This window comes from Polypterus senegalus, chromosome 12 (assembly GCF_016835505.1).
Source record: "Polypterus senegalus isolate Bchr_013 chromosome 12, ASM1683550v1, whole genome shotgun sequence".
NCBI classification, from domain to species: domain Eukaryota; kingdom Metazoa; phylum Chordata; class Cladistia; order Polypteriformes; family Polypteridae; genus Polypterus; species Polypterus senegalus.
In genome coordinates this window covers 147,576,960-147,594,264 of record NC_053165.1, presented here as the reverse complement: position 1 = coordinate 147,594,264, position 17,305 = coordinate 147,576,960, and the positions used below count along the sequence as shown (strand labels likewise).

Below are 17,305 nucleotides of genomic sequence, written 5' to 3'. Positions count from 1 at the left end.
TACTACGTGGGCGGAGCTGCTGGGGACAGCTACTACACAATACACAATACAACTTAGCTGTAATCTTATAAAATAACCGTATTTGATCTTCCTTTTTCTTAGCAGCCATTTTATCACTGCACTGTTTTCAAAAGTTTTTCATGTTTGTTGTATGTGAGTTAAGTTCCTGACAAGAAACATGCAGACATACAAAATTTAAAGTTTTGCTTCATTATATATAATTTGATTACACTGCAATTATGTTAAGTTGTAGATGCTGACCAGGAGCAGGTGCTGTGATATGACCGTGTTCCATTTCTGGGCTCTCTTCTATCACCACCGACTCTCACACGTTAACTCCGAGTCAAGCATTTGCCATTTCAAAAGCCGATTCCCAAGTCAGTAAAAACACCAGTTGTGCTATCCAAGAACAGTTTGGTGACCAACAATGCCTTTTCCAGCATGATGGAGCACCAGGGCCATAAGGCAAATATGATAACTAAGTGGCTTGAGGAGCAAAACATCAAAATCTTGGGTCCATGGCCAGGAAACTCCCCAGATCTTAATCCCTCTCAAAACTTGTAGTCAATCCTCAAGAGGTGTGTGGATAAACAAATACCCACAAATTCTGACAAACTCCAAGCATTGATGATGCAAGAATGAGCTGCCATCAGTCAGGATTTGGCCCAGAAATTGATTGCCAGCATGCCAGGGCGAACTGCAGAGGTCTTGAAAAAGAAAGAAGGGCTAAAACTGCAAATATTGAATCTTTGCATAAACTTACTGTAATTGTCAATAAAATCCTTTGAAACTTCGGAAATGCTCGTAATTCTACTTCAGCATACCATAGAAACATCTGACAAAAAGACCTAAAACACTGAAGCAGCAAACTTTGTGAAAACCAACACTTGTGTCATTCTCTAAACTTTTGCCCATGACTGTATTATTTTGGCACCACCACAGTCCAATGAAGCCAACTTTTTCAGTGTGAGACTTCAACATTTGAGTTTTAACTTTCCATCTGGTACTTCTTTCAAAAATGTAACAATTAAGAAATTTGATCTACATTTATTCAAACATCCTACAGAGCCCATAAAGAACAATACGACTTTAGAAGATGTAGAACTGCAATTTCTACATTACTTGAGTTGGAGTCTACGCTATTTCAACCATCAGAAGCCTATCTGATTTTACTACCTGCCATTATAAAACGATATTTAAAAAGCAAGTATTTTATGTTCTGCACTAACACATGTGATTGCATTCAATTATTATTGTTAATTTTGAATATGCTCACTGTTGCAAATAAAATATTTAATAAAAATGTTATAACTGACTCTCACTGTACATTAATAAACCTAAAGGGATTTATCAGAAGGATTTACCATTTTGTAAAACGAGATGCTCCCAGATGGCCCCTTCTCTTTTATGCAGGGTGAAGACAATTTCTCCGTCCCCAATCTTTGCTGCGCTTTTGCTGTCGTCTACTGGCGCACTAAGAAAAGCTTCGAACAAGAATGGGGGGGCGCTAACCTTCCGAGAAACAGACAACACCAGACAGTGAAACAGAATGTTAAATTTACAATATAAGGAGACACTGCTTGCACCCGACAATATTTCTGCATGTATTAAAACAGTTAACTGCATATACCTTTTACTTAAACCGTGTGCTATTTAAAAAAAAAACGCAATGGCAATTCAAAACAAACTTTGCATTTCCATTTATATTTGAAAAAATACCTTAAGATATTCATCTGCAGAAAGTATATCAACTTTTCCAGCTCTTGCTTCTTTTAGAGGTACAGTTATATAGATCATAGATTCCGTTTGAGTCCATGTGTAGTCTTTGATAAGCAGCGGCATGACTACTGTTTCAAATTTTCAAAGACGATAGGATGCTAAGCTCGGCGTCGCTAGTCACGCGTTCGGTTGCCAGGGCAGTTTGCAATATTTCCGGCCACGTGACTATTCGAAGCGTATCCTGGGATTTATCTACCTACGCTTGTATTTTACGTCATTGGATGCGACAACTTGTAGTAAACTGTCAGGTAATATTCCTGGTTTGCCTTTATATCCTGTAAGTAGTGCTTGAAGTGGGCCGGTTTTGCAGTTTGGAGTGCTGGGGGTTGTTCCATGTGTACCGGCAGGCTTTGAAGTCAGTCGCTACTCATCAATATGCAACAATGGCCCTTCTTACAACCTCTTGGTACGATAACGCCACTCGTGTTAACAGACCGGCAGTTGTTTCTGATGAGAATTGTATCGCTCCAACAATAAAAAATCGGAATTAGTGTAAATCGTCCTAATTCGGAGTGTTCGAAAGTGTAATGATTTACTTCAAGAGTCTGAAATACATAATTAACAAGTAATTGAGTCGGATATGTAAAATATTAAAATGTGTGCTTCAGTTTAAATGTTAAATATTTTCGATTGAAATGGCAATGTCATTTTCCACCCACTGGTAAAGGTCCATAGAGGGCTAGATTCCTGGTAAAGGATCAAAAACAACATCTTACTTATAATTACTTACCTTGAAACAGTCTAAAACGATAGCTCACATGCTTTAGTTTGAAATGTCATTATTAACTTTCATGGATTGGCTTCTAGAGGTCTAGGACTACGAGTAAAGCATCAACTACCAAACATATATTTGTGATCAGCAACCTTCAAACAGCATCAAATGTCACTCCACATACCTATATTACCAATCCGCATTGTTTCAAAGTTTTCGAGAAAAGGAGTAGCTTTGACTGCTCGTATCCCATTAGGGGATGAACCCCTGGGGTCAGTTCATATGCATGCAAAGTTTCAAGTCCTTCTGATCATTTTTCACATCACTTGATTAGAGGTGAACTGAGATACGGAAACTGGGAGGGATGATGTGATCATTTCTGATAAAAGATGTATTGTGGCATGTGCAAGCTTCAGTTTTAAGTCAGGATGGACAATACTCTAGTAAATGGTGGTTGTTGTAATAGACGGTCAGCCCAGCAGAAAATTTGAAACTTTGGTAGATCCATTGCCCCAGCTACCTGAAGCATTTGCAGGAAGGACTTGAATATTTGTGGGGTTTTATAGTTAAGAAACATGTTTCCAATTAATTGAAGAAAGACCTTTATGACATTGATCTAACCAGCATATGATAAAGTCACACTTTACTAATGGAAAAAAAATCAGCCTGTAGATATTAAAGAAAAATGAATCTAAAAATAGTGTGTTGTTTTATTTGCATTGACTATTCTAGCTTTAAAGATTCATTCCTTTTTTTTTTAGCCCATTAGTAAAAACAAAGTGGATCAGTAACAAAATGTATGTTTAAATGTTCTGAAACTCGGATTACTTACAGAAATATATCTTGAAGCAGGCAAAGTATTGGAAGATACCCATGACCCCACATAATCCAATTCAGACTTGTAGTCAGCTAAGGAGGTCAGTCTATTTAATGGACGGCCCAAAAACACACCAATTCAATTAATCTGCACTTCTTTGGGAATGTGGTAGGAAATCCCCAAAGAGACACGAGGAGAATGTGCAAACTCCACACACACACCACAACCAGGCATGAGAGTTAAACCATGGATGCTGAAGCCATGAAGAAGAATTGCTAATTAGGGGGCTACCAAGCAACTCAACTTGAGAGGCATTCATTTTTATAATTCTCTACATGGACTACTAACTGCAGTAGTAATACCAACATTGGATGATTATAAATTACTGCAAGGTCATACCAGTTTAAGGAATATGACAAGCACACATTCAAACATAAATTCATTATCTAGCAAGCTTAACTCAATTCAGGGTTCCTGGAGGTAATCTGTCTGCCCTGGGTGCAAGTGGAAGCAACTCTGAACAAGGCTTTGGTCCGTCATGCTGGCCACTCACACATACACCACACTGGAGCCTCTTTAGAGTCACCAGTCCTTGGGCCTGCATGTCTGTAAGTGGGAGGAAAACCCAGACCGACAGTCACAGAACATCAGCTGAGCGCATGATTCAAACCGTGCATGCTGGACCCATGAAGCAGGAGTGTTAGCCAGTGGGTGACAATGCAGCTGGGGTCATTATGTTGAGTTAAGATTAATACATGCTTACTGTATGTAAAGAAAGCAGTCATAAATAACTCCAGATTTATGCTGATGATTTGAGTGGCCTCGCTTCTTCTAAAGAATGTGACTTACAGGTGTATTCACTTACTAGAGACCATGTTACATAATTCGCGCTATAAATCTCAAGCGGCTTAAAGTATCAGCAGTTCTTTGGAAGAAAAACCAAAAGGTATATTTTTTAGGTATTTTCTAATATCCAAAATTTACCTTCCTAAATATGATTTTGATTTCTTCTCATGCAATTTCTTTTCCATCCATAGGCTATTTAAACAAAAAAATCTCCACAGTATCAAATTCTTCACAGTATAGTTTAAAACACAAAATTCAATATTTATTCCTTTCTTTATTACATAGTAATTTAGCTCAGTACAGTGAAGAAACAGGAATTTTGCAAATATTTTCAATTTGAATTACACACATTTACATTTTCATGGCCTACTACATTTTCACTGTATAGCCTTAGAAATATATTTTTAAATGATGTCACCAATGTGGAACAGATCCGATACGTTATACACACATATTAAAGTATTGGCAAAATATGGTATGTTAATAGCACATACATAAGGTTTAAGTGTTTCTAGTTTGTCTGTTCATTTTTTACAATAGGCAACAATCCTTGTACTGAAGATCACAATTATTAGCTAAAAGTGTCTTTTCATTCATTTATTAAAACTTTTGCTGCAGTAGAATAATATTATAGTATGCAATGGATGTTAAATGGTCCAAATAAATTAATTTTGTGGCTTACAAACGGCCATTCATCCATCTGTTTTCTAACCTGTTTAACCAAAGAGTCACAGGGAGTCCAAGCCTCTCTCTGAACTCCTTCCTTCATGGGACATTATTAATAGGCAAGTCTATAAAGCTTAAAAAGGCTATAAATATATACAGGAACAAAAATACATTCTTGTCTTAGTAAAAAAAAAAGCTCTGACACACACATACAGTATATATACATGACAAAGCACAGAAAACGTGCCAATTATCACACATTTACAGTACACGGCCATGTGGTAAATACATTTTGCATCTTTTAAGTTTAGCTCTACTTTGACACCATATCAGACATTTATTCACCTATTGATCCAAAATGTTACAACATTCATCAAAGCTACTCTGCCATCATTAACAGGTAATATGAAAGAGGTTATGCAAACTTACTAATAATAAAAAAAAAGATTCATTAAGGAAGCACTTACTGTATACATACTACCAGTCCTAATGAATCCGTCAGTTGTTCATCCTGGCATAATGGTTACATTCTGACAAAAGATACAGTAGCAGCAAACCTGTTTATATATATTTTCAAAATCTTTTCATGTTTACAGTATACATGTATGTGTGTGACACATAATAGTCACAAAGTTCCAGCCTGGCAAGACAGTACCAGGGATAAACAGGGCAATAAAAATGGAAGAAATAGGTGGTGGACCCAGTATAGTCTATACCTTGTTAAGATGGCCCATGGTACTGAATATGAAGGCTACAACTTCTAGGAAAGTGATCAGAGAACCCCCACAATCCAGGGCACTGTCTGTCCACACGGGGGGCTGCCTTGACTACCTTGCTTCTAATGAAGTTTGGTCCATACCAGGTTTGCCACCTATTTCTCCCACACCTTTTGCTCCTTTTAATCCTGGCACCCTATATATAAACATACACACACACACACACAATTCTTTATCATTTTTAATGATTTTTACGGCTTGAATCTGAACTGTCAAATATGTTGGGCAAATAAAGTAATCAGTCTACTCATCCATAATGTCACTCCAGTACCTGCAATAAATTATTCAAAAGACTGCTTTACAGGAAAATGTTAAGCAAATCATACCTTAAGCTATAATTAAAAATTGGCACAAAATGGAAACAAATGCACAAACAGTCATAAATTTTATGCTTAAATGACTAACTGTCAACACACACGATTATAGAATAAGATAAGCTTGAAAAATAAAAATAAAATGCGTACTGTTTGATAGTGAAAAGATATAATTAGTCCTCTTCATGGCGCTAGCAGAATTATTCCCATTTTTCATGTAAACTATTTTTTTTCTAATCTAACGGTCAATTCATGTCCACAATAAAAACTGTATAAATTTCTGTCAAGATGCTGACTTGTACAGAAAGGTAGAGGCCACTTCACATATATTAAAAAAAAAAAAAATACTTCTTCAGATTAGATAAGCTTAATAAGCTTATGGCATTCAGAATAGAAAGTTGATACTTGAAAGTATATTAACCATTAATTTCCCAAACCTGCCAGTCATTATTTGTAAAATCATGTTGATAAAAGTTTCTTTAATAACTCAACTTGTTTTTATAATTATATATTTCACTCTATGTTTACAAAAAAAAACAATCAAAAACGAGAGGCTGTTTTTCTCTTCTTCAGCCAGTCTAGGAAACCTGCCCTAGATGGGTTGCCAGTCAATGTCTGGTTACCAATGAAATGGCAATCAATCAAGCTTAAACCCAAACCCATTTAAATATGTAAATTCCAAATGTAAGGCACCCCACCTTGTCCAGGATTACACAGTTGCCAATCATGTTAAAACTGTAACTGCTGCTGTACACATTGCAACAAATCACTGAACATATACCTTCAGGAAGCCCACAAGCATGATTATGTCTGCTATAGTACCAATAAGATGCAATCCTTTATATGCAGTAAGTGAATGCATTGATTTTAGTAATGTATTTTGAAAGTACCCACTTCAAAACATCCACAATGCTTCATTCATAAATTGGAAACACAGATTGTTTCATTCTCTTTTTACACAAGCTGAAGTATTTGTGCAGCCAGTTACAGATTTTGATTATGCACACACATGCTTATACTTCTGTATGAATAAAGTTTAAACTGGCCCAATGGCTTCAGAATTGAATACATCCTTTCAGTTCCATTTTTTCTTGATTGTCTCAGCAGCAAAAAGGAAATGTAATCTTAAGAAATTAAATTCTGTGTGGGATTAGATGTGACAGGATAATACAATTTAGACAGTCCACTAATGGATATCTATTAGCCACTAAACTAACTATATGATGATTTAATTTTGTGTTGAAAAAATTTTATTATATGTACATACGTAGACAGTATATATTTAAAAACAATTTACCATCACCTTTACATTTATTTTGACAAAATAATCTGCTAGGTTTATTAGTTGTAAATATGACATTTGCAGATGTGTTTTGATAGTACACCATTCTAAGGTTTTTAAAGTCTCTGCTATAAATTTAAGATCATTCTGTCTCCAGTCTTAAAGAAAATTATTGTGGACGTGGCAGGCTGATCTTTCTGTGCTCTAATCTTTTGCATATTCTCTGTCTTATTTACAAGATATCAGTTTCTAGAACCAAAGGAACATATTGCTCACGATTAAAAAAACTTTCAGTAAGAAAGTGAGAGAATTACCTAAAGAAAAAGATATCTCAAAAATAGTCTAGCAGAAATATTTACGAACCTGACAAGATTAGCCAAAATACTTTTTAGCACTGAAATAATCTTAAATAACCTCTTGTGCACTGAGGTAGATGTAATATACAACAATGTGAACAAAGACAACGATTTTAAAAACTGTATGTACTACATGGGTATAAACCAGACAGTTTTCTTGCACTGCTTATACACTGGAGAAAACAGCAACTGGGTGGATTAAATGGACATTTAAATACATACAAAATCTCTGCAATTCCTAAATACCGTCAGTAAAGATGCCCACCTACCTAAAGTTCAGATATCCAACTAAGCCCACACCCACACTTCTACAAATGCATTTTGAATTATTATGCGCATAGTGGCAAGTCGATTGGGTGATTTTTCAAACATCTCCAGAATAAGAATACATGACTAAAAGAATGTCACTTCCATTCTCATCACGGTTCTATACCAGCAGATTTCAAATACTGACAACAATGACACTGTGTTGTCGGTGCCTAACATGAACAATCCAATCGCTGATTAAACACACAACTTTGTTCATGCGGAAGTATTTTATGCCACTTTTCCTATTACTATGTGACTGATGTAAAATTAAAAGCTATAGTTCATCCCTAGCAGTTAACGTTCTTTTGTTAAGTCAAGATGAAATCACTACTCCACTGGATTTTGACTGAATCAACTCTTTCACTCATTACAAGTTATACCTTCTGAGAAGAATTTTCCACTTTTGTAGGCAGCTTTTACTAGAAAGGCACACCCAGAAAATACAGAACATTATTAAGTTAATTTTATTCCCCTCTTTCTTATAAAACCCTCTACTGCCTGGAGAAAAGGTAATTAAAAATTCCTTGTCATGAATTTTAGCCATCTTTAGTTATTGCTTCTTGGTCTGTATATTCCTTTGATCTCAGAAGCCGCAACTCCTTGTTCTCCATGCATGTATCACATGCCCACACTGCTGAGGCTTCTGCAGTCAGGAGGTTGTATGCGGTCTCAGTCATGCCAGTGCAAACTCTGTGAAACCATTTCTGGCATGACGCCTCACATAAGATGGCTTCCTGATCATCATTGACTTCATTCATGCAGATTCCACAAGGGTAAATGGGGTCAGAAGAGGAATGGCTCAGTCGATTAGGCAGAGCTGCTGTTTTGTTGTTGCTTCTCTTTGCAAAACCAACTTCCACAGCAGTGTGAGACTGACCAGAATTACTTTTTGCACCATTGTTTGAACGAGAGCTATTTATGTTGTCTGTTGTTTTTGCTGTATGATTACTTTCTTGGGCATGGGAACTGTTTCTGCTATTGTTTTTCAGCTCAGCCCCTTCTTGGTTTAAATTCTCCTCAGGGCACTGACCATGCTGATGGCCTGCTAGGCGACGACTTTTGTTTGACCCATGGCTGAAGTCTTGCTTTGGTGGAAGGGTGCTGGTCTGAGTGAAATTGTTCGGAGGCTGAATGTAGCTATGGTTTGTTTCCACATCAGGCCCGATTGGGGTATTCAGATTTGTGTTCATGTCTGGCCCAAAATGAGATGCCATGTCTGAGTTTGGATTCTGATTCATATTTTGTGTTGGTAGCTGGTTGAAAGATTCTCCTGGACTATGCCTGAAAGGATGATTTGGTGGAAAGTTGATGCCTGGGTTCATGTTATTGAAAGGTGGCTGTCCAGCCAAGTTTGGATTATCATGGGGAACAAAACCAAAACCATGAGGTCTTTTAAATCCCATACCTAGTTGATGTTGGGCAAACGTGGGGTGTGGATTTCTTGCTGGGTATGACCCTCCATAGGGTGAAGGCATTCTCTGATGCAAGTTGGGTGCCATTCTCGGAGTATTATATCCACCAAAACCTGTGTAATTAAGATTGCTAAAATATGGACTTCCAGAAGGCAGAGGTTTGTAGGATGTAGAATTATAGTTGTCATCAAAAGGATTGGCGGCCACCAGGTGATCAGTACTTGGGTTTACCGGTGGAGCATATTCAGAAAGAGGGGAGAAAGTGTTGACCTATAAAAAAAAATAGAAATATCATTACACAGTATATGATGAATAATGAATTAAGCTTTCCAACAAAACATGTAACCAAGGTATTTACAGTTTCCATGTCCGCAGTTTCTCATATTCAGTGAATTTGGGTCAGTTGTGATCCAAATACTGTCTGTACTTCATCAATACTGCTTTCTGATACATGGCATTGTATTCAGATTAAGTGTGCAAGTCATTACATGCTCAATGGATTCATTTCTTCCAGGAAAAATACAGCATATTGACATGTACACTAAGAAATGTCACAGAATACACAAAATACTCTTAATCTGAGGAAAGCAACCCATTATATTGAAGGCGACCTGAATTGTTATAAAATTTAACATAACATTACTAGAAAAGTGATTTCATTGGACAAGTCAGTAAGATTAATCAATAAAGGAAGCCAGAATAAAGAATACATTTCTCATAAAGATCTATTTCCCATTATCCACGCTAACATGAGTTTTTGGTGCACTGTTCTATCTGGCCATCTGATCATAGCATATGTTATTCAGTTTTACATCGACTCTTACCATTGTAACCATTGGAGACTAACACATAATAGATTTCCCCTATTACACCTCTTAAAAAACTATACCATATAATGTTAATTCTTGTGTCATTTTTCTTTTACTACTTGTGAAGATTTTAAGTTACACTTACTTTATGTCTGAAAAAATAAATAAATCTCACTACAGGATCTGGGCTGGTTAGTCTAAGGTTACTGATTCGAATCCCTGCAGTGACAGTGGAATGAACTGACCTCTCTGTACTATTATTTCCTCTGCATTTCCTGGAGTACAAAAGAAACAGCACCATACAGCAACGTGGAGACTGGCAAGATCGGAGAAAAAAAATACTGGTTACAACCACAAGATGTTATGCGAATGAATATGAATAATGTTGCATCCATGCCACAATGTTTTCCGAAATGTACTATACAGGTCATAAAATGAATAATTCCAAATATCATATATACCTATGTCTCTGGGTTTTTTTTTTTGACATCATAGACCATAAGGTGCATACTAATTCAGCGTGAGCAGGAACACTCAATAAAACTGAATAAAAAAAAGTAAAGTGACAGTGAGATACGAATAAGGCAGATTCACCAGCTGTATGTCAGCTTTTATCCCTCCAGATCAGAGAATGTCTAGTTCCATTGCCTCAAAACACCACTCATTTCTACAGTTATTTCCAGTTTCAAATAAAAACTAACAGCTTCAGATCCCTAGGGTGGTAGTATGTATTGTGATCGTGACTGAGAGGATAAAAGTGAAAAAAAAAAAAACGGTAACTGTTACAGACGCAAACCAAATGCATGTGTGTACTGTATAATAATAAGAGAGGCTCACTACTGAAAGCGGCAAATATAGGAGGCAGTCAGGATTGAACCAGGGACTCTTGATTACAAGTCAGCAAATGTTACCGCTAAGCCACGGAAGCTGTTGTCTTTTTATTGAACCTTTTGTGAAAGTGTTTATTTGATCTTTGGACTTCAGGCTTCATGCATTATATAGTTTGTGCCTACATTTTGTCATTTACTACTAAAATATGAAAAACGTTTCTGTTTTAAAAATGTGTTTACACAGATTATTGTAGAAACGGAACACACATGAAATGCATGTGTTCCAAATAACAATCTATTATTTCCACTGTAAAACTCCAGCACTTCACTCCCAGAAAATCAAAGCATGAGCTGGGAGAACTCTGTGCATGTCCAGCGGCGGTGGCGGGATGGGATAGCAGGCTGCTTGCTGCTTGTCTTTATCAGCACATTTACAGGACAAAAGACGCTGGCAGAGAGGAGCGAATGGATTTAAGGTGGGCCAGATCTACAAGTTTTTTCGTAGGCCCAAATTTGGGTGGCTTATGCTAATTCAGACTTTTTCACAGTTGTTCTCTTTATTGCACAGTATGCAAAGGCCAGTGTAGCTCTGAATTCACCTCATACTTTGAATTTTAAAATATATGGAAAATGCTTTTTTCTTGGTACACTGCCAAATCTCAGAAGGAAAATGAAAAATACATAAGGTGGTGTGAGTGTATATAAAACTCGAAAACTCCCCTAAAGGCAGCACAATGATGGCTGTGCTTTCTTTGTTATATTAAACTCTAGTATCTCGGTGCCTACACTCCTCATTAGCTGGATGTGCCACTAATGGTTTGCAATGGCAATTGGAGCACCACTAATTGATTAAGAATGGCAATTGGATGTCCAATCACAACACATTTGTTTTTTAAGTATTTAAGCAGGCGTATATGTTCTAAAAACCACAGTGTGGAAGAAATTAAGAAGGCCCGGAGGCTGCAGTGTTCTACACTACACGATGTGAATTCTACGAAATGAGAGGTTATTCTCTAACTCTACTGTACAACACACTTGTGATATCACATCCAAAATATTGTGGTTTTGCTCATCAAATCACAAAAAGGACATTACAGAATTAGGTAAAGGAGAAGAGTCACTAGACTAAAATAGACTCTGGGCTATGAGTGATGAGGAAAGATTGGATGATGAAATACAAGTGTATTAAATTACAATGGGGAATAAGTAAGATGAATGCCAGTTATCAGTTTAAAATAAGTTCCCAACATGAAGAATAGGGTACAGCTGGAAGACAATTAGAGGGAAATATTTTTCACACTAGGAACTGTAGAAACATGGACAAGGTACGTAATAATGTACATAAAGCTTGTACTTTAGTGGCCTTTAATTCTCAACTCTCAATATTTCATGAACAAATTTGAGAAATAAGAATTAACATGTTGGGATTAATGGCCCAGATTTTATTCACTGTTGCTCATTTGTTGGCTTCTTGAATCTCCTGTACTGTATTCAATGTTTTCTTGTGCTTTAAACTTTTTCCTTATTTAATCTGACTGCTTTAACCTGTTCTAGTAGTCTTCTTTGTGCCTTTCAATGTACCAATCTTGGCCTGTTTGACTACATCCTCAGCCTCTCCAGCTACCTGTCAGACACCTTCTTTTGTCCTTCCCAGCAGAGACGTCCTGGCATTCAAAATGTTACTTGAAAATAAAATGTGAAAGCTACAGATAAGGCTGTTCAAAAAATGCAGCACTGAGCAGCATCTAATTCAGGTTTGGTATAACACAAAGAACGAGTCCAACCCAGTGTGATCTGAGGAGAAAGTTAAGAAAGACATGTCAACCAATTGACTGAGGTTATTCAGCATATTTTTGGTAATTGTTTTTCTTTGACATTTTGTAAAGTACTTTGAGTTTTATCCTTTGTATGAAAATGTGCTATAGAAATAAATGTTGTTTACACCCAACATCTGCAACTGGTTATACTCTGAAATCTAAAGTTCCATGTTTACCCAGAGCTAAATGATATGAAGGGGAACTTTCTCATACCTAAAGCATCATATATAATTTATCTGTTAACAGAGAGAACATTAGTAATCCTATGGGGTGCAGAATATGGATTCTTGCTGTTGGCAAGTTTAACTTGCACATTTCAGTCAGTCGATATAATTAACACTAAATGTGTGATGTCAAATGATCATACGTTTGTCAAGGTTTTATTCCTAGTGTAAAATATGCCACCTATTTTATTCATCTGTAGCAAACACAGACTAAACTAAAAAGCAGTGATAAGCTAGTGTCATATGATCTGGGTGTTAGAAGGTTTTCAGCAAAGAATATAGAAAAATGTAGAATTATGAATTTAAGTATAGAAAAAGGATAGAGAGAAAAGATGGAGGTGTTAATGCCACTTGTCAGTTCCTTTTATATGTTTTACAATAATGCTTGTTCAGTTGCTTCTGGAGCAATCAATTCAGATTGGGTGTGTACATCACTCCTTATTTTGGTGGAACACTAACAATGGCACAGAGCAATTCGTTTTACCTGCTTCAGTGCTTCTGGGTCACATTAAAGTCCTGTCTGTCTCAAGATAGTAGCATTAGCAGTACTAGTATTGTTACATGTACAGGGCACAGTGAAATTATTACTTGCATATCTGACCAAGTGCAAACGACTACTCTTGTGTTCTGTGGTAAACTTTAAGTTCAAATTATTGTCTGTACATGCTGGCTTCAATTTTCATTTTTAATTGATTTTGAATGTTCAGTGAAATGCAGCTTTTGAGATGCCTATACAGGGTGACATTTTTTCCAATTAACTTCATTCATGATTGAACTATGTCCCTAACACTACTGAGACAGGCACCACCAGCACCTTGTAAAAGAAAGAATGGTTTTGTAAACTGGATATACTGGGCTGCTGTGTCACAGCTTCAGGCTTATATTTCTGCGCAGGTTACCGTCCCTGTCAGTATTGCATGTTCCTCCCAGTGTTAACTGTGGCTTTTCTTTGTGTACTCCAAACTATTTTTCAAAATCTCAAAAATCTGTATTAATTTCAACAATTGCACAGATGAAATGCTTAACTTTGGTGTTGTTTGTAGATATCATTACTCCATATATAGCACACTAATATGAACTACTATGCATTCACATTCTAAAATGAAATCATCACAATCTGTCTAAAAACTATACAAAAACAATTTAATCGGCCTGTAAAATGCAAGTTCAGTTTTTTACTAGGCATTATAATACTGAAAGTGAATTAATTGTAAAAAGTAAAAATTTAAAACACTGCCTTGGAGTATTTTTTGCAAAAGCCATTAGATTTTTGAAAAGAAAGATGCCTTCCACAGGTATTTCTTATTTATTTGCAAACTGCAAACAAATAAAATAAAAGACAGCTGTTTACTAAAAACTTGTGTTTTGAAATCCATCCATCCATCCTTTATCCAACCTGCTATGTCTTAACTACAGGGTCACGGGGTCTGCTGGAGCCAATCCCAGGCAACACAGGGCGCAAGGCAGGAAACAAACCCCAGGCAGGTGTTTTGAAATGCGTCACACATTTATAGAAATTTCAATGCAATCTTCCTTAGCATATTTACTTATATAATATGTTGTAATAATTTACCACTAAACTGTTGTTAAGAACCAATAATTACCATGGGTTTATAGTTTCCTGACAGGGTGCTGGGTGAGAAAACTATACACAAGAGTAAAATAACCTTGATTTCTTCACTATATTGAAAAAATAAAGACTATAACACCTGTCATTATTATAAAGAATCCAATCTGATTGTTTAGTAGTAGATGAGCAAGCCCAATTTAAGTGTACTGTTCAATAAAATGCCATAACATAAAACTTAATAAATGGCAATGGTTTATTACAACTGCCCTTATATTTTGTCTGAACCACAATAACTTACTTTAACTTTGCAGTGTTTGTTTTTGCCCTGTTCAGAAAACAAAAGTCTTCAAACTTTTATTTTCAACACCACGCAACAGAGTAACAATAACATTAAAGGAGGCTACCTGTGCATTTGTCTTGCGTTTTTTCTTATCAGGGCTTCCCAGATGTATGCCTGGCGCTCCTAAGCCTTCAAACCCACCATCTCCACCTGCAATTTTTGTCATTAAACCAAATTTATTATTGTTTATATTAAACACACACAGTGAATATGAACAATTATTTGAAACATTTAAAGAATACAAAAGGAAACACATACTTTGATTTTGCAATAAACAACATGTACGTTTTCTTTAAATGCTTAAACTCATCTTGCCAGCATCAATGCTATCTTAATTTATTCAGTTTTTGAATTTTAAATATATTCTGATACTTAAAAGTAAACCTAATATTACAAAACATATCTTTACAAAGCTAAAGAAGTTAAAATACCATTGCAGATGGCATACACTATATGTGAATATTAACACTTGGCTGGATTAACTCTCAATAATTTTAATAAACAGCTAGTAAATCACAAATCTTATTATAAAGTCTTTAGTGTCTACCAGTGGCAGGCTGATGTATACAGCTGTTCCTTTTAGATAAGAGCAGTCACCTGATATCTGTCATTATTAACATGTATTTCTTTATTATAAATACTGTCTCTCATGTTTATCGATTGATCTATCAAAAGGCACTTTATGGAATAAAAACATTTACAATACAGAGCATCAAAGAAGAATGTTATTAGAATTAGAAACAAGAATACTGTACTGACAGAAGTGTGGAGCAGACCGAAGGATAATGTAGTGTGGAAACAGAGAAATCGTCTGAAATGATGGAGACTGAAGGGCAGTACAGTAAAGTTCATTTAAGACAGTTAATGCAAGGAGAGGCCTAGAAAGTAAAAACTAACACACAGCTTTTTAGGCTGTTACAAATATTATAAGTGACTTCAGGAGAAAGCTCCAGAAAGTAACAGCCAACTATCTTAGAAATGCATAGAAAGGTTTTTGGTCAGGTATTACAGCACCCTACAAGTAGATGCATTTATACCGCATAAGTAACATAGACAGGAATTCTGGAGGACTGGTGTTGACAGACTTGTATGTAATGGCAGAGTTTTTTTTCAAGATTCTGTAAAAATGTTCAAACAAGTGCAGTAACCATTAGAACTGTAAAGGAATTTTTACTGCCACTTACAAAAGACCTGCAGCAGATTCAGATTAAGAAACTGTCTACATTCCTAAATGAGAGTGACAGCTACAGAAGAAAGTCAAATCTTTTTCTTTAGAATTAGAACTAAAAAATGTACTAGGCCTGACTGTTAAAAAAGAATCCACTTTCTGTAAATTCAGAAGAGCAGAACAACAAACAGAAGTATAATTTTCAGTTGGATCAGCTGCCAAAACATTCATGAAGGTACAAATCTAGTATTTTTTACAACCCTACATTCAGTTATCCAGTAGTTTCCAGACTGCTCCTGTCCAGTCCGCAGTTTAAGTACCTGAAAATGAATCCCTTCTTAAAAGCTGAGTTATGGCATTTTTTACTTATACTACTGTGCAAAACATTTAATTGATGAATGTATAAAATGTTCAACCTCCACATTCTACTCTGATACTCTCTTTTGAAACAGAATACCAACTGATGTTCTCCCATTTATTGCCTGCTTGCATGTCTGGTGAAAAACAGTACAAAAAAGAGGGCTTATCCTAAGAAAAAAATACTTCTATACTTCTTATATGTTATGTTAAACCAATACTAAATTGTCCAAATGCTTACTCTTACCTCCATGGACTATAATTATGAAGAACATTGAAATAGCAAGCCAGGATACTTCTATAAATCCCTACCACTATCACGATGGCTCCACAAGACTGTTTGTTCAAACTGTAAAGGATGATTGGTGGCAGAAATATCCCCAAATCCAAACATGTGAAGCTTATCATGTCAGACCCAACAAGGCTCCAGGCTGGAATCGCTGCCAAAGATTCTTGTGTTGTATTGTCCAAATACTTGTGTTAATGTCCATCCATCCATCCATTTTCCAACCCGCTGAATCTGAACACATCGTCACGGGGGTCTGCTGGAGCCAATCCCAGCCAACACAGGGCACAAGGCAAGAACCAATCCTAGGCAGGGTGCCAACCCACCGCAGGACACACACACGCACGCACCAAGCACACACTAGGGCCAATTTAGAATCGCCAATGCACCTAACCTGCATGTCTTTGGACTGTGGGAGGAAACCAGAGCGCCCGGGGGAAACCCACGCAGACACCCGGGTCTCCTAACTGTGAGGCTTATGTTAATGTGATATTTCAATTTTTTATTAACCTGCAATAATTTCTAAAATCTTGTCTGTTTTTAGTTTGTCTTTCTGAAATATTAAGTGTTGCTTGATGTGGAGAAAAAATTATTTCAAAAATTTAAGCCCAAGTCTGTAACATGGAAAAATGTGA

At 36.4% G+C, this 17,305-nt stretch overlaps 2 protein-coding genes across 5 annotated transcripts in view; both read right to left on the bottom strand.

Moving 5' to 3' along the window:
• Positions 1–1,938, bottom strand: part of dnaaf4 (dynein axonemal assembly factor 4) — a 20,262-nt gene extending 18,324 nt beyond the window's left edge. For 2 of the 3 annotated variants that reach the window (XM_039770259.1, XM_039770258.1), the window contains exons 1-2: positions 1,720–1,938; positions 1,365–1,512 (exon numbers count right to left, since the gene is read on the bottom strand). In XM_039770259.1, the coding sequence (XP_039626193.1) occupies positions 1,365–1,512; positions 1,720–1,842 (271 nt within the window). In that variant the 5' untranslated portion in view covers positions 1,843–1,938. The remainder of the gene's footprint in view (positions 1–1,364; positions 1,513–1,719) is intronic. The other variant, XM_039770260.1, reaches the window with a different exon arrangement.
• Positions 1,939–4,408: 2,470 nt separating this feature from the next.
• The window catches only part of pygo1 (pygopus family PHD finger 1), a 33,761-nt gene continuing 20,864 nt past the window's right edge, over positions 4,409–17,305 (bottom strand). Inside the window, exons 1-3 of one of the 2 annotated variants that reach the window (XM_039770257.1) lie at positions 16,632–16,727; positions 14,924–15,009; positions 4,409–9,539 (exon numbers count right to left, since the gene is read on the bottom strand). In XM_039770257.1, coding sequence (XP_039626191.1) covers positions 8,394–9,539; positions 14,924–15,009; positions 16,632–16,659 — 1,260 coding nt within the window. In that variant the 5' untranslated portion in view covers positions 16,660–16,727 and the 3' untranslated portion in view covers positions 4,409–8,393. Of the gene's footprint in view, positions 9,540–14,923; positions 15,010–16,631; positions 16,728–17,305 lie in introns of those variants that run through there. The other variant, XM_039770256.1, reaches the window with a different exon arrangement.